The sequence below is a fragment of the Zootoca vivipara genome, chromosome Z (assembly GCF_963506605.1).
Source record: "Zootoca vivipara chromosome Z, rZooViv1.1, whole genome shotgun sequence".
NCBI classification, from domain to species: Eukaryota; Metazoa; Chordata; class Lepidosauria; order Squamata; family Lacertidae; genus Zootoca; species Zootoca vivipara.
The window spans coordinates 6,848,208-6,871,538 of record NC_083294.1 but is presented as its reverse complement, the minus strand read 5'-3'; the positions used below and the strand labels follow the sequence as shown (position 1 = coordinate 6,871,538).

Sequence of the window (23,331 nt, the reverse complement as noted above, 5' to 3'; positions counted from 1 at the left end):
ATAGCCCTTCAGGTTCTAGAAGAACATATTCAGTGTTAGTCATACTCAATGTAGACCTATAGTCTCGTTAATTCCAGTGGGTCTCCTCTGAGTACAATTTAGCCCTCGTCTGCTCTATACGTTTAAAGCAGTTGCATACTACTTTAAACAGTCATGACTTCCCCCAAATAATGCTGGGAACTATTCCCCTCACAGAGCTGCAATTCCTGGAGTGGTTCAACAATCAATCCTGAGAGGCCTGCATAGAAATTGCATTTTAAAAAAAACCTATGAAATTGAAATTTACAGATTTGCCCGAATGTCCAGTGATGGTAGAGTTGGAGTCCTTGGTATGAGAATCAGGATGGCCCAAGTGTCTTTGTTTCCCTGTTTAGGGAAGCTTTTAACGTTTAATAAATTACCGGTATTGTATTTTAATATTTCTGTTGGAAGCTGCCCAGAGTGGCTGGGGAAACGTAGCCAGATGGGTGGGGTATAAATAATAAATTATTATTATAATATTATTATTACACCTGTGATATGTTAGAGGGCATGAGGACAATGAGATTTTCCAGGAAGTTGGATTCTGCACCCAGTATTACTGGTATATGTTGAGACTATCCTACATTTTAATGCCTGGCTAATGACTCCTTCCTTATCTTGCAGTGAAATACAAGCAGGCATCTTATACACTTACCGGGTTTCAGTAATTTCTGGGATGGAAGAGAGCGAAACATCCCCCCCACTCACCTATGTCCATGGAAGCGGTTACTGTGGAGATGGGATTATCCAGAAGTAAGTGCATGGTGCTTTTAAATTGATTTGACGACACATCTAGGGATCTGAACATCTGTAGCCCAGCAAATGCTGCTAGAGTACAACTCTCATCAGAGTTGGCTGCCTAGGCCTGAGTGTCGCCTCTGGTGAGCAGGATAATCCACCGTTCAAGGCAGTAATGAAGGTGTGTAGGTACCTCAAACATTATCTAGTCCAAGCACCTATGGATACAAGAATGAGACATTGGGGTCATAATAGATAGCTCAGTGAAGATGTCGACCCAATTTGCAATTAAAGGTAAAGGTAAAGAGACCCCTGACCATTAGGTCCAGTCGTGACCAACTCTGGGGTTGCGCGCTCATCTCGCATTATTGGCCGAGGGAGCTGGCGTATAGCTTCCAGGTCATGTGGCCAGCATGACAAAGCTGCTTCTGGCAAACCAGAGCAGCACATGGAAACGCCGTTTACCTTCCCGCTGTAGCGGTTCCTATTTATCTACTTGCATTTTGATGTGCTTTCGAACTGCTAGGTTGGCAGGAGCTGGGACCAAGCAACCGGAGCTCACCCCGTCACAGGGATTCGAACCACTGACCTTCAGATCAGCAAGCCCTAGGCTCAGTGGTTTAACCCACAGCGCCACCTGGGTCCCTTTATCATTAGGTATCATTAGGTCATGATCATTAGGGATCATTAGGTAATGAAAATAAAACTGCTGATATCATCTTGCCATTATTCAAATCTTTGATGTGGGCACGTTTGGAATGCAGTGTACAGTTCTGGTTGCCTCACCTGAAAAAAGGATATTGTAAAGTTGGAGAAAGTTCAGAAAAGGGCAACCAAAATGATCAATCACTACCATGAGGGAAAGTTGCAGGCGGAATCTGGGTATTGGGGTCTATGAGCAAAAATTTGGACTGTAAAACTGATTACTAAAGGTTGCATAACTTGCCCCCCCCCCCCATTGATCCACAGTGCTGAAATGGTTGTGCATGCTTTTAAAAGAGCATTCATGTTTTCTTTATGCTACATATAGACTTTTGTTGTACAATAAAGTGTTTTGTGGTCTACTACTAGGATTGGAGGGGAAATAAATTCATTTCACAATTAAAGGCAAACTTACCCAATTCACACTTTCAGAAATAATATGTGAACCCAAGCACAGCCATCTTTCAATATCCACACTTCTCCAAATTTCACAGTGCAGTTTTTGCACTGTGCCTGACCCCTAGTCTACCATTCTCATCATGTGTTGAGTGACGTTTTGGGGTCACTCCTGGGTTCAGCATCATGTGTGCAAGTGTGATCACACGTATTTCAGGCGGGGTGAAACTAGGCTTTATTTCACCTGGGTCAAAGACCCAGTTTGGCACACACACACCCCTTGCTCATTTGCATACACACAGACTGGGAGCCTCAGTGGTGCCCCTCTGGGGGATTCACCTGGAGCAAAAAACCTGGCTAGCTCCCCCCCCCATAACTACAGCTCTTATTTCAGGCATGTGTTAATCAGTTGTTGCCTGTATACTAGGAAGAAGTGTGCACAAAATGAAAATATAATACAAAAATGCATACTGGGGAGAATCGTAAACGGATGTGGAAATATTGAAAACTTAAGACTGTAAAAAGGAGAAACTGAATTTGACAGATTTTTATTTTTCTTACTTTCCCTCAATATACATTTCACTTTATCAGCCTGTAATGGGAGAAGGAAGTAGAAGAGGCAGAAGGGGTTATTTGGACCATCACATCATTAATTTCACCCCTTTTTTGTATCTTGCTCTCAGGGACCTCGGGGAAGAGTGTGACGACATGAACAAGGTCAATGGGGATGGATGTTCCCTCTTTTGCCGCCAAGAGTTGTCTTTCAATTGCATCGGTAAGTGTCTTTGGCATGGCATGGCATGGCTGGTGGCATAACTCTTCTGGCTACCAATCAGCTATGGGGTGGGGGTGGGGAGTTTATTTTATCGGTATGGATATGTTGAGGCTACCTTGCTTTTTCTGTGACTTTTCTTGCTTTCATTGGGGATGAATTTTATGAGTTGTTGGTTTGCTGATTTTTGGATTTTGGATAGAGACTAGATGTTTGGACAGAAGAGCAAACACTTGAGTCTTGAGCTTTATAGGGCCTGATTGATCAGGCTTGGTCTGTAGGGTCAGCTGATGAAATTCTCAGGCAAGCTTGGATGGCACCCTTGAGGCACAATACTCAGGCTTGCAGTGACAATAGCCAGGGCCAAATTGCTTGCAGTCCAGGTTCGGTATCTCAGTTTCCTCGTATCATATGTGTTTGTGCTTTCTACATGATCCCTGCAGCTAATGTGTGCAAAAAGGTGTGGGCGGGAAGCTGGCTTCATTGGATGCCCTGAGTTCTAGCTTACCTTCCAAGTCCTGGACTGCAGAATCCGGGACCGGCAGCCGTGTGACACCGGAAGTTGCGTCGACGTAACTTGCGGTGTCGCTTTGCCCTTCTATGGGCACCAAAAATGGCCGCCGCTGGCTTCGAAAGTCGCTTGTACGCATGTCAGGAAGTGCGTTGACGCAACTTCCGGTGTCGCCCCGCCCATCTATGGGCACCAAAAATGGCCGCCGCCAACACCGGAAATCGCGTCTAGGCACTTCCGGACATGCGTAGATGCAACTTTTGAAGCTGGCGGCGGCCATTTTTAGTGCCCATAGAAGGGCAAATCAGAAAGGAAAAAAATGGACACAGGCAGGAGAAAATAAGGGAGAAAAACGGGAGGCGAAGTGATACAGGGGACCACCGGTAAAAGGTAAGTAAAAACGGGGGGTTTCCCGGGGAAAACGGGGTACTTGTCAGCTATGATTACAAGAAAGGGAGAAAAACTCCTCTCTATCCTTTCTCTTCATGTCATGTATAATGTAATGCACTTCTATAAAGAGTCCCCTTACTTGCATTTTCTCAAAGCTACCAAGTCCCCAATTCTGTAATCTTTCCTTATAGGGAAGTTGCTCCAACCCTTTGATCATTTTGGTTGCCCTTTTCTGCAGCCAGGACGATTTTACACACACACACACACACACACACACACAACAGTATTCAAAGTGCAATCTCATTTTGGAATTGTATAATGGCACTGTGATATCTGCAGTCCCTAAACTTCTCTTCTTTGCATAGAAAAGGGGTCTATTTATTTCATGGCCATTGGCCTCCATTAACCTGTCTCAGGAATTGTGAACCTGTGGCCTTCCACGCAAAGGGTCCCGTCACTTCTGACCTTTGGTCAAGCTGGATGGGGCTAATGGGAGTTTGAGTTCAGCAACATCTGGAGAGTTACAGGTTCACCAACCTTCATCTGTCTTATCTGCAGTCATACCTCTAGTAACATATCCTTCAGGTTGCGTACAACACGGGATATGTGCGCGCCAAACCCGGAAGTAACAGAATGGGTTACTTCCAGGTTTGGCGATTCACGCATGCGTAGATGCGCTGAATGATGTCACACGCGTGCGCAGAAGCGCCAAATCGCGCGGGAAGCATACACAGATTTGGCGATTCAGGGTAAGTACTGCTCTGGATGCGTACGGGGCTCTGGAACGGATCCTGTGTGTATCCAGAGGTACCACTGTATCTCCAAATCATCTGCCACAATCTGTCTATCATTAAGGTACTACTGGTCCATGAGTGTAGTTAGAGGGAGGCAGGGGGCAGCTGCCCCCCCCATCAAGTAAATGCATAACTGAAAGTAGAAATAATCAGACTATTTGAAATACTCACTGAGGTCACTTGGATGATGTTGTGCAAGAAAGAAGATTCCACCTAAACATTAGGAAGAATTTCCTGACAGTAAGAGCTGTTCGACAGTGGAATTTGCTGCCAAGGAGTGTGGTGGAGTCTCCTTCTTTGGAGGTCTTTAAGCGTGACAGGCATATGTCAAGAATGCTTTGATGGTGTTTCCTGCTTGGCAGGGGGTTGGACTGGATGGCCCTTGTGGTCTCTTCCAACTCTATGATTCTATGATTCTAACTGGCAACCCAACTGAGTGCAAGCTGTGGCTTCTATGAACGGACCAATCGTGTCGCTGGTAGTTCAGTTCTGGAAACTGAATCCAAATTTCAGAGTGCAAACTTGCAGGGCCTGTCTAGAAATGACTGGAACTTTCCCACAGGCTATTTATATTGTGTGATCTGGTCCATGGGGTCACGAAGAGTCGGACATGACTAAACAACAAATTTATATTGCAGAAAGCCCTCAGACCTCAGTCGATTATAATTCAGTTTAGGCAAGTTCACAGTTCGGATCAGTGCAGAGTTCATAGCTAATGTATGCTGTGAGCCAGTGTTTTATTTAAATATAGTGTAACTCCCACCTAGTCAGCCATACCTAGGACACATCAATTGTTTTGAAATGAATACAGGAAAGTTCTTGAATTTTTGTAAGTTTTAAGACTTCAGCTCTGAAGCTGAACTATGGTGCACCATGTGGAAGGAGAAGAAACTCAGCAAAGAGCAGTTGAAAGAGCTGAACATAGCAGACCTAGTAAAAGAGTCAGAAATCTTTTACCCTGCCACAAAAAGGCTCTGCCCATCTCTCTTGCTCAGCCCTAGGGTGGTCATTCAATACCTTGTGGAGAGTAAAGACCCAGCTAAGGTCGGCCATGACAGGGGAGCATCTCAAGGGGCTATGCTCACTGAGTGTGCACAGAAAAACTGCATTGGGGGAAAAGAGGAATTTGAGAAGGAAGTGCTGTAAAGGTTTCCACCAAATCCAAGAAAACTTGTTTTAGTTTAGATTTATATAAATAAATAAAAAGGTGTGTTCTTTGTAATTTTGCAAAATATACTCATTAACCTCATGAAAGGTACTCCCTGGTGTTAATTTTTTATTTCACTTCCTAGTTTTCAAAAGGCTGAAGTTTTGACAGATTTTTCTAAGCACTTGGGGTCAAAAGAAAGTAATTTCAAACAGCTATTGTTGAGACATTTCATTCTGAATCTGCTACCTGAGGAAAAGCAGTTGTATAGCAAAAACATACTTCTTCCCAGATGACTCTGGGGATTATAGCTCTGGGAGAGGAATGCTTTAATTGAGATTCCTGCATTGCAGGGGGTTGGACTAGATGACCCTCAGGACCCTTTCCAACTCTACAAATCTATGATTCCATGAATGCCTATAGATAACAGAATTCTTTTTAAAATGCCTCAAATATGTGACAAGGAAAGATGTAATCCTAGTGATTGGATGAACTTCTCTGACTATGTTATGTGTGTGTGTGTGTGTGTGTGTGTGTGTGTGTGTGTGTGTGTGTATGAATTGAAATTAGCAGCTATATGGAAAGGGATGTTGGAAGCAAAGCTCTCTTAGGAAGAGAAACAGAATTTGTTGCTATCTCCACCTCTTCCTTTCTTTGGCTGGGTTTCTACATGCACCATTCTTCTGACAGGCAGAAATCGAGCAGGTGGGGAGGGCGTGAGTCATCAAAATTAATGTGCATTGCTTAGATCCATAAATTTCATTGGTTCTACTCTATTAGTATGACCAGCATTGTAAGCAACTCATTGTGATGGATTGCTTTGAAGCCATTTCTGCACTACGTAAATTTATTTTTAGCCCCAATTACCACCCCTGTGGTCCCATCCTTTGCCTGACCTGTCACTTATTTTACCCAACCAAAGTGGCAACCCTATGTCTCTCTCTCAGCATCTGTCGAAACTGAGTATCATAGATAGCCCTCTGGACTTTGGCCTCCGCAGCACATTTAACTAAGATGGGGTAGCTGATATGGTACCTTCCAGAAGTCACTGGACTACAGCTTCTATAATCTCTGCCCATTGACCATGCTGGCTGGGGCTGATAGGAGTTTCAGGCCAACAACATCTCGAGAGGACCATGCAGAGATTAAATAGAACTATTTTAAGCACACTTAAGAATTGCAGTGTTAGAAGAGTATATCATAGCAGTCTGGACCTGAAGAGACATAGCCCTGAGATTTAGCTCCATTTATTTATTTAGTACTAGCTGCCCGGCCACGCGTTGCTGTGGGTCATCCCTGTGATTCCCCCCACCCTGTCCCGATCCATGACACATCCTGCCCCTTCTCCCTCCAACCCCCTGGCTCATCCCTGTGTTTCGGTAGGATACCCTTCCCTCTGTTTTCCCCAAGGAGTGTTGTCCCCTCCCCCCTGTATCTCCATACATTGGCCGCTGCGCACCCATCGTGAACATTTTTATATATTTAGATTATTTTTTTAAAAAAATAAGAACATGAGAAGCAGAATTTATTATTGTTTAATTTTATTTTTGGGGTTGTCATTTATTTTTGTAGGTACTGTATGATTTGGGCATTGTTGTATGTTTTGGAGGTTTTTATGTTTGTTTGTTTTTGTTATTTGGATTTCCTAATTTTGGAGTAGGTGACCCAGAGAACCCAGAGAACTACTTTAATAATCCCGACGGGGGGGGGGGTCAAATAGTGAAGACCCACAGCCCCGTAGCAACAGAAGGTGCGTTTTGAAGCGCCCGAGCTGTTCGGTTCCATAAAAAACCCGGGAAGTGGCAAGGGGAAGGTAGGAAATTGTAAATTGGGGGGGGGGAATTGTTCACTGCAAATATCCGAGGACTTAAACTGGTGTGAGAAAGTGCATGGTTGTTGCGGGTTGCAATCAGTCATAGTATAAAGCCTAGGTTAAAAGGGGCACGACTGCCCTTACTTAAAATGGGCGCCGGAGCCTCGCATGTGACACAACACCTGCTAAATTTTAAAGTAAAAACCCCTTGCCGTGCCCCCAAGGGTGTTGCTGTGGGAACCCCCCCCCTGGGGCCTAGTGGGGGCCTGGTGGCCTGGCAGGGGCCTACATAAAACAAAGGCTGTGCTGCGGCCTGTGATCCGGGCGCTTGCCCTCCCCCCAGGCCTAGTGGGGGCCTGGCGGCCTGGCAGGGGCCTACATAAAACAAAGGCCGTGCTGCGGCCTATGATCCGGGCACTTGCCCTCTCCCCCCTCCGGGCCTAGTGGGGGCCTGGGGGCCTGGCAGGGGCATACATCAAACAAAGGCTGTGCTGTGGCCTGCGATCCGGGCGATCACCCTCTCCCCCCCCCCGGGCCTAGTGGGGGCCTTGCAGCCTGGCAGGGGCATACATAAAACAAAGGCTGTGCTGCGGCCTGCGATACGGGTGTTCGCCCTCTCCCCCCCCCTGGGCCTAGTGGGGGCCTAGCAGCCTGGCAGGCGCCTAGGGGTCCGGTAATGGCCGCCTTGGTGGTTTCAGTTGCTTGGCTGGTGATGCCATTATTTGGCACCGCCCTTCAGAGCTTTTGCTGGTGACAGCGTGCAATCTGCCTTTCTATTGGATGCTGCTGGAGTCTTCAGAGCTTTTGCTGGTGATGTCTAATTTGTGCACCACTTTTTTGAGTTTAATCACTATTTAAGGTATGAAAGCCGTGCTTTTTGGGAAAAAAATTATGCCAGATCCCTCACTGATGGGGAAGGTACGCTTTGTCCTAATTTGATGCAATTTGGTTCCGCAGTTACGGAGAAAGGCTGTGACCTCTGCGTGCGCAATGCCTACATTTATATATATATAGATACCACTCTTCATCTGAAGATCACAGGGCAGTTCACAACATAAAAATGAAAAGGAGAACGCTAAATACATTTTAATAATAATAAATAAATAAATAAGGGAGCACTAGATTTGACCATACTGTGGGCGTTTGACCAAACTGCGGGAGGCAGTGGAAGACAGGAGTGCCTGGTCCATGGGGTCACAAAGAGTCGGACACAACTAAACAACAAAAACAACAACAACAAGACTCCTATACAAAGGAATTGACTAAGGAATACTTAAGGAAGTCCTCTCTTATGGGCTGAAAGGAAGTCTTAAAAGAAATTAGAGCACAGGTAGCCAACAGGTATCCCTCCCTATGGTTTAATTCAATGGAATCCAGAGATCAAATATCTGTTTTGCCTGCAGTTCAAGCCTTTTTGGCTGAGCTACCCTTTGTGTCCAAGGCCCTCTGAAACAGATGTGCAGAGTGGGGTGGGGTGGGGGTAGCTTTGGGAAGGCTGTGATCTGAAAGGGCTGCTTGCAAGCAGAGGAGAGAGGGTGAAGAATAAGCCTTTGGGAGCCAAAATGGGCCCAGCTGAAGAAGTTGACACCTTCTTTGAGATGCTAATAAGTGCCCTTGAAGAGGAATCAAAGGTACTTTATCCTTTCCTTTCAAGGGCTATAATTGCTTAACCAGATCTCTTTTGCAAGGCTTGCTGTGCCTTGATTAGCAAGGATTGCTGGACACAAAAGCTGGTCAATGTTGAAGCCATCAAGAGGCCTGTAGGTTTGCAGAGCCAAATACTTTACCAGTTGATTATATATACTTGTGCATCCCATTTATACGAGTTATATCCCTTCTAACTGGAGCAAAGAAATCCATGGTGACAGAACATCTGCCTTTCATGCTACCATAAATTTGTTTATTATAGTTAAAAAAGGTACCTTGAAGGCCTTATTGTTATTAGTTGTTTTTTACTCAAAATTTGACATTATTCAATTCACTTTCAACAGAATCTTTTTTTTTTACATTTTGACTTCCCATCTTTAATGTCTGTGATGCTCCTGTTGTATTCCTTTATCTGTTGCCATAACATTGTATTATGACTTATATTGAAATCATTTATTTATTCTCCTTCCCTTGCCTCTTATTAAAATCTTGCTTGTGATTTCATTTGACTGTAGTTTTTTCTTAAATAGCCCAAAAAGAACTTTTAAAATTCATTGTGTATAATTTCCCAGAAGCCTTTCTACAAGTCCACCACATATGAAAAAGGACCCTTCTATCTGCTTATACTCCCAACTTTTTTTTTTTGATGCAGTCTTATACATTTTGGCTAATTTATATGGTGTTAAATGCCATCTATATATCATTTTCATCTATTTTTTCCTTTATTGAATAGTGAGCAGTAAATGCCATCTCTATTTCCCATAACTTTCCCCATGCTGCCATCTCAATATTGTGCCCCACATCTGTTGCCCGTTGTATCATTGCTGATTTGACCAAGTCATCTTTCGTCTCCTATTCTAACCAAGGGCTGCCATGCGTCCCGGAAAGCCCAGACATGTATGGGATTTCAACTTAGAAAATGGCATCTGGGCGGATTTTTGCATTTCAAAGGAAATGTCTGAAACTGCACATTATATAAACTTCTCCTTATGTTGTTGTTGTTTAGTCGTTTAGTCGTGTCCGACTCTTCGTGACCCCATGGACCATAGCACGCCAGGCACTCCTGTCTTGCACTGCCTCCCGCAGTTTGGTCAGACTCATGTTCGTAGCTTCGAGAACACTGTCCAACCATCTTGTCCTCTGTCGTCCCCTTCTCCTGGTGCCCTCAATCTTTCCCAACATCCTTATAACATGATCTAAAAAAATCTTTGTGGACCTTAATCTTCTCATACCATAAATAGATATGGCACCCAAACCTCCTACCATAACCTTCAAGGTCCAGCAATCTAGTTTCTTTCATATCAGCCATTCCCGGTGTAACCAACTCAAACACAATACAGTTTTAAATCCGGTAAGGAGAATTCACCTCTTTCTTTACCATCTGTTAATATTTTAGATTTAATCCTAGGGTTGCCCCCCTGCCAGATAATTATTTTTGCCATTGTTTGAAGCAATTCATGTTACTTATTATTGGAATAGTTTAAAAAGAAAATGCATCTTAGGTAATACATTCATTTTTATAGCTGATATTCTTTCCATCAATGAAAGTTTCATTCTTTCCCACCTAAATAAACCAGTTTTCACACTGTTCCACACTTTAACATAATTATTTTGATAAAACATTGCATTTTTATTTGTTACCCAAATATGAAGATATTTCACCTTCTTCCCCACCTTTATACCCATCTCTTCTTGTAAGTTTTCTTTCTTTTGGCGGTCCATATTTTTAACTATCATTTTAGTTTTATCCTTCTTTACATAAAAACCGACTAATTCGCCATACTGTTTTATCATTTCAAAATACTTTCATTGCATTATCCAAGGGGTTGTCCACAAAAAACCTATGTCACCTGCAGATGCCTTAATTTATTACTCTGTTGTGGTATGGTCGTCTTCTTGTTGTTTTATTTACACACATTTTCTAAAAATTGGTACTCAAAGCGATTTACCACAGAATAACAGTTCGAAGGCAATGATAGAATAACCAAAATGCATAATGAACATAACAATGCCATTTGCAATAATAAATCAATAATGAAATCATTAATAACTGTTGTTGATAAATTATTAACAAATCATTTAAAATACATCCATAAAAATAAATGAACTTAAAGCATGCCAAGAGGCCGTAAAGATAATGACAGTACTGTAGTAACTTGAATAATCTCATGTAAACTGCCTGTTAAGTCAGCCTGAAAAGCGCTGTATAAAATACTGTAAGTAAACAAAAATATAAACTGCAACTAGCAGATTTCTCTTCAGCAGACAGTTTTGCAATAGGGCCCCCAGTGTTGGGTGTGCCAATTCTGGCAGCAAAAATTTGCAAAGTTTCTGAGCTGAGGGGATGCAACCTGGACAATTTATTGTTTCCCTTTTCTCATATCCAGACTCCTTGGTTTATGACAATACAAGCTGAAACCCCCCGTTGGGTAATACATGTAGCTTTACAGCCTGTTCTAACAAAATCTGAAGCTTGCCTATCTTTTGGTACAATCTTTCCATCAAAATTGATCAAGTGGTTCTCTTTTTGGCCCATTCATACTCACATCCCGTTAATAATTGCTTGCAGTAACATATGACCCCAGAACCACTTTTGCTTAAAGGAGCTCTAGTTCTCAGAATGTTGCCTGCTAATACCTAATGATTAATGTATGTTATTGTTGCTCTAGCACTGTAGACATAATAAAACAAAATAACCTTTTTTATTATTTTATTTATATTTATTTTATTACATTAATACACCACCGCTTCCTTCAAGGAGCTCACGGTGGTGTACATGGATCTCCTCATCCCCACTTGGCCCTCATGGCAACCTTGTGAGGTAGGTTTGGGTGAGAGATGCTGCATACCCTCCAACATTTCTCTGATGGAAATAGGGACATCACATTCCACACTGAGAGCCAGTGTGGTGTAGTGGTTAAGAGCAGTGGACGCGTAATATGGGGAACCGGGTTCGCGTCTCCGCTCCTCCACATGCAGCTGCTGGGTGACCTTGGGCTAGTCACACTTCTCTGAAGTCTCTCAGCCCCACTCACCTCACAGAGTGTTTGTTGTGGGGAAGGAAGGGGAAGGAGAATGTTAGCCGCTTTGAGACTCCTTTCGGGTAGTGATAAAGCGGGATATCAAATCCAAACTCCTCCTCCTCCTCTTCTAAGGATAATTTTACTATTTATACCCTACACATCTGCCTTCAGATGGCTCGGTGGTTGGATAACTCCATACCCTCCAACATTTCTCCAATGAAAATAGGAACATCCTAAGGAAAAGTGGGACATTCTGGGATCAAATCAGAAACTGGGATGACTTCTCTAAACCAGGGACGTCCCTGGAAATTAGGGACACTCGGAGGGGCTGGTGCTGAGGCAATGAGCTTCCTGGCTGAGTGGGGATTCAAACCCTGGTCTCCCAGGTCCTAGTCCAACCCTCTAACCATTACCCCATACCGAATCCACATTTTCATCTAGTCCAACCCACTGGTTCAGTGCAAGTAGAAACAACAGCATCCCTGGCAGGTGGTCATCCAGCCTCTGCTTAAATACCTCAGGCTGCTCCACAGTCAAACAGCTTGTCCCATTAGGAAGCTTCTAATGTTTAGCTCAGGGATGGGGAACTGGATGTTGTTAGACTACAAGTCATATCATCCCTGACCATTGGTCATTCTCTCTGGGGCTGCTGGGAGTTGGGGTTCAAATGCATCGGAGACACACACACACACACACACACACACACACACACAGGTCCTCCACCCATGGTTTAGAACAGGCATGTCAAACCTGCAGCCCTCCAGATGTTTTGGCCTACAACTCCCATGATCCCTAGCTAGCAGGACCAGTGGTTGGGGAAGATGGGAATTGTAGTCCAAAACATCTGGAGGGCCGCAGGTTTGACATGCCTGGTTTAGAATGATACTGTCTCTCTGCAATTAGCACTACCATAGTAACGCCCTCCAAAGCAACCGATAGCAACTGCCCTCCAGCTTTTGTGAGACTGCTACTGCTGCCTCCTTTTATTAATAACCGTGGTAAAGCATCTGCTTTGCCTCTTGAAAGTCCCATCTTCAATCTCTGGCATCTCTTTTGTGATGCTGTTTTCACTTCTGCTGCTCAGTAACTTGTAGCTTTCCCTGCTGGCTGGATATGAGTTTGTTCTTTTGCTTGGGATAAGGACTGTTCCACCTGATTCTATGAGCTTTTGGTTTTTACAGTAGTACCTCGGGTTACAAACGCTTCGGGTTACAGACTCCGCTAATCCAGAAATAGTACCTCGGGTTAAGAACTTTGCTTCAGGATGAGAACAGAAATCGCGTGGTGGCGGTGTGGCGGCAGCAGGAGGTCCCATTAGCTAAAGTGGTGCTTCAGGTTAAGAACAGTTTCAGGTTAAGAATGCACCTCCGGTACAAATTAAGTTATTAACCAGAAGTACCACTGTATATCTAAATGCTTGGCTTCAGTGTTACTTTTAAGGTGAAATGGTTGCTGAATGTACCTGTGGGGGGGGGGTTCCTTCAGCTAATTAGCCAGCTAGAATCCTCCATCCTGTCTGACAGGAGAAGGGGAGTCCAAGAATACACTTGCTTGGAAGAGTTCAGAGGAAGGGGGAGCAGGTTGCATTAACAGCTGGAAATAACCCATTGTTTCCCTCCTGGACCAATGTGGCATGAAGTGTTCCTCCTTTGCGATCTTCACCACCTTCTTTCTTTTAGAATTGGCGCACATGCAGCAAAGATCTCTTCCGCCTGACCATTTCACAGAGCATTCACCACAGTTTGTTTTCAGGGAGGTTCGACAATCCAATAACATCATCTGTTTATTGTGCTTTTATCCGGATTCGCTGGCAGAGAGGTTAGACAATGCTGCTTAATGCAAATGTCACCCTGCTCTTTCCCAGTGCATTTTCCAATCTTTTATCACAAAAAAACAAGCAAAAAAACTGATATTCCAGAGCTCCAAATCAACTTTAATTCTGCAGCTGGACTTTTGTTATGTGAGTAAATTCCACTGGAAATAGCAACAGTGTGGAAGTACCCTAAGTTATACTCAGTTAAGAGCCATTGAAATGAATAGACGTAAGTTCGTCATGGCCATTAATGCCAGTAGGCCAACTCTGAGTAGGACTAATATTGGCTCCAACCTATCATGTTGGGCTGTGTTCAGCTAAGACCTACTCAGAGCGGACCCACTAAAATCTGTGAACCTAAGTTAATCATAACTGTTAACTTCAATGAGTCTACACTGAGTAGGGCTAGTAGTGGCTACCACCCATTGTATTCAGTTAAGTTTTACCAAAAAATAAACCCATTGAAATTAAGAGATTTGTCAGTCATGTCCATTGTTTTCAATGGGCCTGCTCTGAGTAAGACAAATATTGAAGGCAACCCATCAGGCTGTATTCAACCAAGTTTTGTCCATTGAAATGAAGATATCTTAGTCACCCATGTGAATTGTTTTCAATGGGTCTGTTCTGAGTAGGTCTAGCACAGAATACAACCCATGCTCTGTGGTGTGTGTGTGTGAGTGTGTGTCAGAGAGAGAGAGAGAGAGAGAGAAAGAGAGAGAGAGAGAGAGAGAGAGAGAGAGAGAGAGAGAGAGAGAGAGAGAGAGAGAGAGAGGAGAGAGAGAGAGCACTGTGTGATGCTCTTTCCTTGCCCAGACATGTCCATACTTTTATCTCCACCACAGTCAGCTCTTGAGGCTTCCACTCATTTGCCTGTAACTCAATTAGCTGCCTCTTTTGTTTTCTCCTGGCTTCCTCCCCAGCCTCCTCTTAATCAGATAAATCCTGGACCAATCTGCTTAGGCCATGGGAGGTAAGGAGAGGGGTGTTGGAGGAGGAAGGGGGACAGAAAGAGAGGGGAGGGAGAGAGGGGGAAGGATCTGTGTGGTCTCTTCTGTCAGGGTATCCTGGCCTCTTTGGAAAACAACAGCAACACAAACATAAAGGCCAGATAAGGGATAATAAGATGGATAGTGTTTTATTTCTCTCTGATGCTCTAGCAAATGCGAAGGTGGCTAGGATGGAGTAAATGAAATAATTTGGTTTTGGCATCGGGCTGCATGCTGCTTTCACACACTGCCTGAATGCCCTGCTGAACCATGTGGGATTCAGCTGATAGCAGAGCAGAAGTTTGCTGTGAAGAGAGAGTACTGTGAGGTGGGGCCGCAGTACAGTTGTACCTTGGAAGTCGAACGGAATCTGTTCCAGAAGTCCGTTTGACTTCCAAAGCATTCGGAAACCAAAGCGTGGCTTCGGATTGGCTGCAGGAGCTTCCTGCAGCCATCGGAAGGCGCGCCGGATGTTTGGCTTCCGGAAATCATTCAAAAATCTTAACACTCACTTCCGGGTTTCGATGGTTCAGGAGCTGATTTGTTCGGGAGCCAAGGCGTTTGAGATCCAAGGTTCGGTTGTACTGGTTTTATTGCTTCACCACCAGCACCACTCCTCCACAAATATCTCATACCTACAAATTGCAAGAACAGATATTCCAACTGTCTGACAGTAGACTCCCTCTGACTCGCTGGAGCTTTTCTCACATCAAGCTTTTCTTAGCACCTCAGCCCTTGCTCCCCCCCCCCCCCCCGCAAGACCAATTGCAGTCATTAACAGTTGTTAACAGTCATCAACAGGTTTACCACTCCTATCAGCCCATCACCCATTCCCAACACCCCACCCTCTGAATATACATAAGGGTCTGGTGGATTCTGTTTCAGTGTATCTGATGAAGTGTGCATGCACACAAAAGCTCATACCAAAATAAAAACTTAGTTGGTCTTTAAGGTGCTACTGAAGGAATTTTTTTTTATTTTGGAGGTATTCAAACTGAGGTTGGGTGGTCATCTGCCAGGGATTCTTTAGCTGTGGTTCCTGCATTGCAAGGGGGTTGGACTAGATGACTCTTGGGGTCCCAGCCAAGCCCATGGCTCTTCCCTTCGCCATACACACACACAGTTTGGAATGTGTGGGGTATCTTCACACCACAGATAAACACGTGCTTCCTTCTCACTAGCAATAGGCCACTGTCAAAGGGGTAGTGTAGTGCAATGGTTGGAGAGTTGGGAACCCCCTCAAACATGTAGTTTTCTTCCATAATAGTAAGGGTGGGGGATCTTTTTCAGCTTGAGGGACTCTTTCCATTGTGGGAAATCATGCAAGAGCCACATGTCTGATATTGATAGGATGTAAGTTGGTAGGACAGAGGTGGTTGCCTTAAGTGAATTTACCTTGGAGTAGTAGTTACCTTGGATGGCACTGTAAGTCTGAATCCAACCCAATACAGTGGTACCTCGGGTTAAGAACTTAATTCGTTCTGGAGGTCCATTCTTAAGCTGAAACTATTTTTAACCTGAGGGACCCAGGTGGCGCTGTGGGTTAAACCACTGAGCCTAGCGCTTGCTGATCAGAAGGTCAGCGGTTCGAATCCCTGTGACGGGGTGAGCTCCCGTTGCTCGGTCCCAGCTCCTGCCAACCTAGCAGTTTGAAAGCACGTCAAAATGCAAGTAGATAAATAGGAACTGCTACAGCGGGAAGGTAAACGACGTTTCCGTGTGCTGCTCTGGTTCGCCAGAAGTGGCTTTGTCATGCTGGCCACATGACCTGGAAGCTATACGCCGGCTTCCTCGGCCAATAATGCGAGATGAGCGTGCAACCCCAGAGTCGGTCACGACTGGATCTAATGGTCAGGGGTCCCTTTACCACTTTAGCAAATAGGGCCTCCCGCTGCCGCCGCGCAATTTCTGTTCTCATCCTGAGGTAGAGTTCTTAACCCGAGGTACTAGTTCTGGGTTAGCGGAGTCTGTAACCTGAAGCATCTGTAACCTGAAGTGTCTGTAACCCGAGGTACCAATGTAGTTTTAAAGAGCCTACTTCAAAGCAGTTGAAGAAGAAAGGTGTGACAAAGTTCTCTTGGGAAGTAGCCTAGTGGCTACCATGTTCTGATCTAGGCCCTTTCCCTTGTCCCCACTGACCACACTTCTGAAGATGGCTTGACAATGAAGAGAGGTTCAGAACTAAGCCAAAATCTCAAACATGTTGAGAACATAAGAGCCTTGCTGGATCAGGACCATCTAAGTCCATTGTCCTTTCCCCTTAGTGGCCAAGCAAGGTGCCTTTGAGAAACCCACAAGCAGGACCCGAGCATAAATTGTGATTCCCAATGGCTAGCACTCCAGGATTTCAGTTTGGGGACATTTGCAGCGCTGCATAGAGATACCAGAGATTGTACCTGGAACCTTCTGTGTGTAAAGCAACTGGCCTGCTCATTTGTGAAGTCTGAGTCCAAATGATGACTTTAACTCAGGCCTCCCCATCTTGACCAGGAGACATCCTGCATACTGCATCATGCTGGATCCCATTGTAGCCCTTGTCATGGTACTTGGGGAGGGAAGGTGAACCACATTAAAAGTGTGTGGATTGTCTCTTTCTTAACACCTCTGCTGGTGCCCTTTGAAGATGCTCTTCCAAAAAGCTTTTCTCTGAGTGGGGCCTCCCGGCCTCCCCCCCTTACTTCTGTGAGTTCAAACCATCCCACCAGTTCTCTTCTCTTTAATAAATCAGAGCTCCTTCTGCCCCTGCTAATCTCATTGTTTTGGTAGACAGCAGTGCATTCAGGGAAATGATTAATATTCATGAGCTTGCTAGCTCTGTTTAGGAGAGGATCCTCTGGGGAAGCTAAAATGTTAAGTGAGTGACACAAACCTAATTTTATACATCTCCCCCCCTTCCTTTTGCTCCCCCCCCTCGCACACTCCTCCCTTTGTCATGGAGGTAATGTGCTTAAAATAAATTGATGGATGACCATCCATATTCATTATGACCATGCTTCTCTTCGTCTTCCCCATTCCTTACGCCCTGCAGAGAAACCAGTGTCCAAAAGCCAACTCTCTATCCCTGCACATCACTTATTGTGAATTCCTCCTCCTCCTCAGAATAGTAAGCAGGGCTTTTCTGAACAACTGCTTCCTTTGTCAGAACAATTGAAAGGTAGTGGTGTGTGTGTGTGTGTGTGTGTGTGTGTGTGTGTGTGTGTGTGTGTGTGTGTAGGGATCTTTCCAGACTGTCTCTATTTTCTAGTGGGATTAAGTCACATACTGTACTAGCAAATTTAGGTTGTGCTGTTAAACTTGATTTGGACTTATTGAACCGCGGCCCCTTCCCGACTACCACCTCCTGACCCTCAGATAAATAACTTTTTTGTGTGATAACCAAAGTGATGAGTAATAGTACCGTGAAGTGTGAGGTGGCCTTTTGCTTTACACAATGTTAGCTGAAATTCCCACAAACAACTCATTTGTTGTTGTTGTTGTTTAGTCGTTTAGTCTTGTCCGACTCTTCGTGACCCCATGGACCATAGCATGCCAGGCACTCCTGTCTTCCACTGCCTCCCACAGTTTGGTCAAACTCATGTTCGTAGCTTCGAGAACACTGTCCAACCATCTCGTCCTCTGTCGTCCCCTTCTCCTAGTGCCCTCCATCTTTCCCAACATCAGGGTCTTTTCCAAGGATTCTTCTCGTCTCATGAGATGACCAAAGTATTGGAGCCTCAGCTTCAGGATCTGTCCTTCCAATGAGCACTCAGGGCTGATTTCCATAAGAATGGATAGGTTTGATCTTCTTGCAGTCCATGGGACTCTCAAGAGTCTCCTCCAGCACCAACAAACAACTCATAGTGGATGCTTATTAAATCACCCAGTGCATGTGATAATTAATAATGTGCTATCCATCATTTTAGATGTACCTGCAACACCCCAGTTTCTCATACAAAGGATCCATTTGTGAGCCTCAACCCCCTCCACTATTGTGCAGCCTGTTCTCATAGTGGCCGTGTAGATGCCTATGGGAATCCTTCAAGCAGCATCTGAGTGCGACAGCAGCACCTCTCCCACTTGTGTGATTCCCAGCAACTGTCATTCAGAGGCATGCTGCTTCTGACAGTGGAGGCAGACCATAGACATTGTGGCTAGTAGCCCCTGAGAGCCTCACCCTACATGGGTTTGTCTAATCCTCTTTGAAAGCTGTTCAAGCTGGTGGCCATTGCTATCTCTTCTGGGAGCCAATGCAATGGTTGTAACTACACACTGTGTGAAGAAGTGCTTTGTTTTGCTTGTTCTGAACCTTCCAGCATCTAGCTTCATTGGATGTCCCTGAGTTCTAATATTACACGAGAGAGGGAGAGGGTGGGGGCACCTTCTCTTTGTCCATGAGGCGAAGCAGTGGGAGACCCAAGACTTAATATACTTTTTTGCAGTTGGCAGAGGGTCTAAACTGCAAAGGCCAGCTTAGTCCAAGAATCTGTTACTCAGAAACAACACGTGTGCATTTTTGTTCATTGTTTTTTAAAAAAACAAAAATTGGACATGTCATTACACGGTACAAGGCCTGTTGACATTGGCATGGTCCCTAAGTAAACAGGCTTGCTTAAAAATACCCTTCTCCCCACCCTCCCTTCTCTAATTTTGCCTGGCCTTTTCCCCCTTTTATTTAAAGAGTAGCTATTGTAGAAAAGGAGGTGATTCTGATGCCAGCAGCTTCGTTCCAAACTCAAAGCAGGATGCAGGGCTGTGTGTCCACCCTTCTCTACCCAGTCGGTTTTGTGCAATTTGAGCCCCAGGTGGGGGATTTTGGCCTGGTTGCCAAATGGGGTAGATTGCTTGGAGGTTTTTTGTTTGTTTGTTTGTTTGTTTGTTGTTGTTCTTTATGTACAATCTGATAAAAGGCTGTCCATCACTGACAAAATCATTATTGTTGTGGTTAATAAATGATGATATAATAATAATAATAATAATGATAATAATTCTTGCAAATATAGTGGAGAATGAAGGAAAGAGACATTGTTAGTTGACATCAGCAGTAGATGTATTCCATCAGTCCTGATTTAAGTAGATAGATTAATCTAAGCTGTCCATATGTCTGAGCGAGATTGACTATTATCATTTTTATTTATTTGATTTCTATCCCACTTTTCCTCCAAGGAGGTCAAGGTGGTAGCATGCAGTTTTCCTCCACCCTGATTTGTCCTCATAACAACCTCAAGAGAACTAAACATTCAGAAGAACCTACTTGTGCAAACTGTTTGCTAGTGGTGGTAGTGGGGGGGGCTGCCTGGGGAAATTGTGGGTTTTCTGTTGCTAGAGTTGTTTAAAAGCTGCCTAAGGGGGAAGTTAGAGTTTCTTTTATTTACAATATATTTTTCTAAAATGTCTGCATTTTGGATGTGTTAAAACACATCCAACTAAAATGCACTTTATGTTTATGTTCTGTTGTAAAATAAAAAATATATATATAAATGTGCCAAACTGGAAAAAAGAATACTGTGGTGTAGTGGTTACAGTGTTAGACTAGGGAGACAAGGATTCAAGTCCCTCACTACCTAACAGGGTAGTTGTGGTAATGGGGAGGGGGGGAGCTATATATGCCACCTTGAGCTCCTTAGAGGAAAGAGGGTATATAAATGCAATAAATAAATAAAATAAAATAAATTATCAGATATACCCATGTGTGCCAAAGTAACAGTCACAGATCTGTGCCAATGATATACCTTCCTTCTCTCCAACAATGATCATCTGAGTCATTTGACTAGGGAATGGAATCTCTGGTAAGTGCCAAAGAAGACTTTAGATTAAATTTAGGCCAAAGATAGAGTGTGGGGTAGGAGAACAGGTGTAGGAAACCGTTATTTGAAGGATAGCTGAAGAAAAAAAAAACAGTTCAACACCACATCTGCTTTTTCTGAGAATGAGGCCAAAGACTTATCAGTATTTAATATAGTCAAGATCTGGTTTATTATAAGAAATATTTTTTTATTTTAAAAAAATCCCTCTTAAGCCAATTACAAGTATGCCCCACCCAATTTATAATGAGGATATAAAGCAGGCTTCTTTTAGTCTAACATCTGTCTCAGTACTCTTAAAGGCCAAGCCTTCTTACCAGTGAAGACATTTCTCACTCCTAATACAAGTTAGACTCTTGGGAATTCATATGCTGTGTTTATTCCACCAAACATCACAACCCCAAGATTCCATTTTTAATATGTATTTCCCCCCCCCTCACCGTGAACCATTCAGCAAGCTCCTGTCTTCCACAGTTATGCCTGACTATTATTTTTGCCAGGGCAAGCCAAGTAACAGCCTAATAGGCTGTGTACCAGTTGCTGACAACAAGGGATGGGTGCTACTGTCATACAGTGGTGGGGAGTCTTTTTCAGCCTGGGAGCCACATTCTGATCAGGACAACCTTCCAGGGACCCAGCGGCATGGTTGCCCGCCGTGCACATGTGTCACGTGGCACGACACATGTGTCATGACGCACGGCGCACACAGGAGGCATGCGACGTGGCACCGTGGCAAACCCTGTGAGCAAGCCACGGAGTGAGGAAGTCTCGCTTGCATTGGGGCTTCTCCTCCATGGCGGTGGCCGCATCGCACGGTGGCCGTCGGAGGTGGTCAGCCCCAGCTAGCCTGATGCCCTCCGCCCAGCCTGATGCCCGGGGTGGCGTGCCCCCCCTTACTACGCCACTGCAGGGACCACACCCAGTGGTGGCTTTGTTTGGTAGGCCAGCTTCTTCACATGGCACCAGGGTGCCTGCCAGTACCTCTTATGGCAACCTAAAAAGTTCTCATTAAATATTCCTCCCAAATCTACAGTCACTGTTGCCGATGGCTTAGCATCTCCTACACTGAGACTATCATGCCAGAGCATTCTGTGATATGCCACACCCATACTGTAGCCATTTTGTGACTGGTGCCCATGGCATTTTATCAGAATTCCAGATGCACACATTCACACAGGCCTCTCTATCTTCCATGCAGCCAACAAGAGACATTATTAGAGATCAAGGACATGTTCCAACCAGGCAAATATGCTTGGGGTAGGAGGCATGACCTGTGAAGGGTGTGGCAAGGGGAGAGTTCTGAGGGTCGGGGCTGTTTTCATGCCCTGACCTGAAGTTCACCACCCTGATTCTGTAACTTGGTTGTGGGCTTCCTGGAGGTACTGCATTGGCCATGGATACAGTAGAATATGGTTCATGAGCATATACTTTGTTCTTTGCTCATGGTACAGTCCTTGTTTTCCATACTCCTGGCCATCTTTATTGTCCTCTTCTGCATGTTTCTTAAATTGTGGTGCCCAGAAATAGGCTCCAGAGTGGAATAATAGTGGGACTCTTGCCTTCTTCTGTCTTGGAAGCGTAGTTCTCTCAATGTACTCTGAAACCACACTTGCCCTTTTTGCAGTTGTTGGCTGATGATCAGCTTGTGATGGATGTCAACCCCAATATCCCTTTCATTTTTCATGCCAAATTATCTGCACCTCTCTATTCACATTTGTATCTATTGAATTTCATTTAATGTGCATTTTCACATTATAAGAGATGTACTTTGGGCATTCCATCTTGGGCACTAAAACATTTAATGATGGTCCTCCTGCCCTCCTTAGAAGGGCAGCTTGATTTTTTTTTTTTGTAGTATCCTGCCAATGTTAAGAACATATCTTCCCTTAAAAAGAAGAATAAGATGAATGCAGTAGTTAAACCACATTTCTCCATGATTCTTCTATGAAACCAATGGAACACCTAATCTTTTCCTGGCTTTCATTACCAATGTCATTGGGGCTGGCCAAAATGGTAATGCAGGGCAGGGCATGCCGACTCGGTACAGCAGAGCTGGAATCTGAGAAGGGGCATGCTCACTGTCTGGGCTGCATTCAGTGAGCTTTTAAAAAAATCAACTGTGCAATCTCTGTTTTAATTCAGACATCTCTGTCTCTCTGTTGCTCTCATCCCTTGGGCCTTTCAGTCTCAGAGCAGACAGATTTATTGGGGTCTTAAACATAATCAGGAACAAATGAGCCTCCATACAGATCACATACTGGCTTGCACCAGAGCTATTCAAAAGATTCCCTTCTCTCCATGCAAGTATAAATTAACTCATCACATTGGATCAGGCCCATGTCCTCTCTTCATCCCAAGCATATGATCTTATCAGAGGCCTACTTTTTTTTTTAATCATCACACGGGGAAGCCACTGAGCATCGTATCAAACTTGGGATTATTTTTCAGTGCATTTCAGTGCAGGGGGGGGGACCTATCTTCATATATGGGTGGACATCTGGTTAGCCCAGGGGCAGCTGACATGGTGCCCTCCAGAAGATGTTGGACTACAACTTCCATCATACCTGACCATTGGCCATACTGAGTAGGGCTTATGGGAACTGGAGTGCAACCACTTCTGGCACATGCCTTGCCAATGTATGCAAGTGGACAGTTGCCAAGAAAGTCCAACTCAGTCATGCTTGACTTGAAAAGAGGAAACTTCTAACAAAAAATAAGAGATAAGTACAAAGGAATTTGGAAGGGAAAGTCAAGAGGGTCCAAATTCTTCAGAAAGCTCAGCTGGAATGTATACAAGA

The 23,331-nt window shown here is 44.4% G+C and overlaps 1 protein-coding gene across 1 annotated transcript in view; it reads left to right on the top strand.

The window, feature by feature from the left end:
- Positions 1-23,331, top strand: part of PAPPA (pappalysin 1) — a 237,574-nt gene that overhangs the window by 101,225 nt on the left and 113,018 nt on the right. The window contains exons 8-9 of the mRNA XM_060270600.1: positions 646-774; positions 2,541-2,632. Of these exons, the coding sequence (XP_060126583.1) occupies positions 646-774; positions 2,541-2,632 (221 nt within the window). The remainder of the gene's footprint in view (positions 1-645; positions 775-2,540; positions 2,633-23,331) is intronic.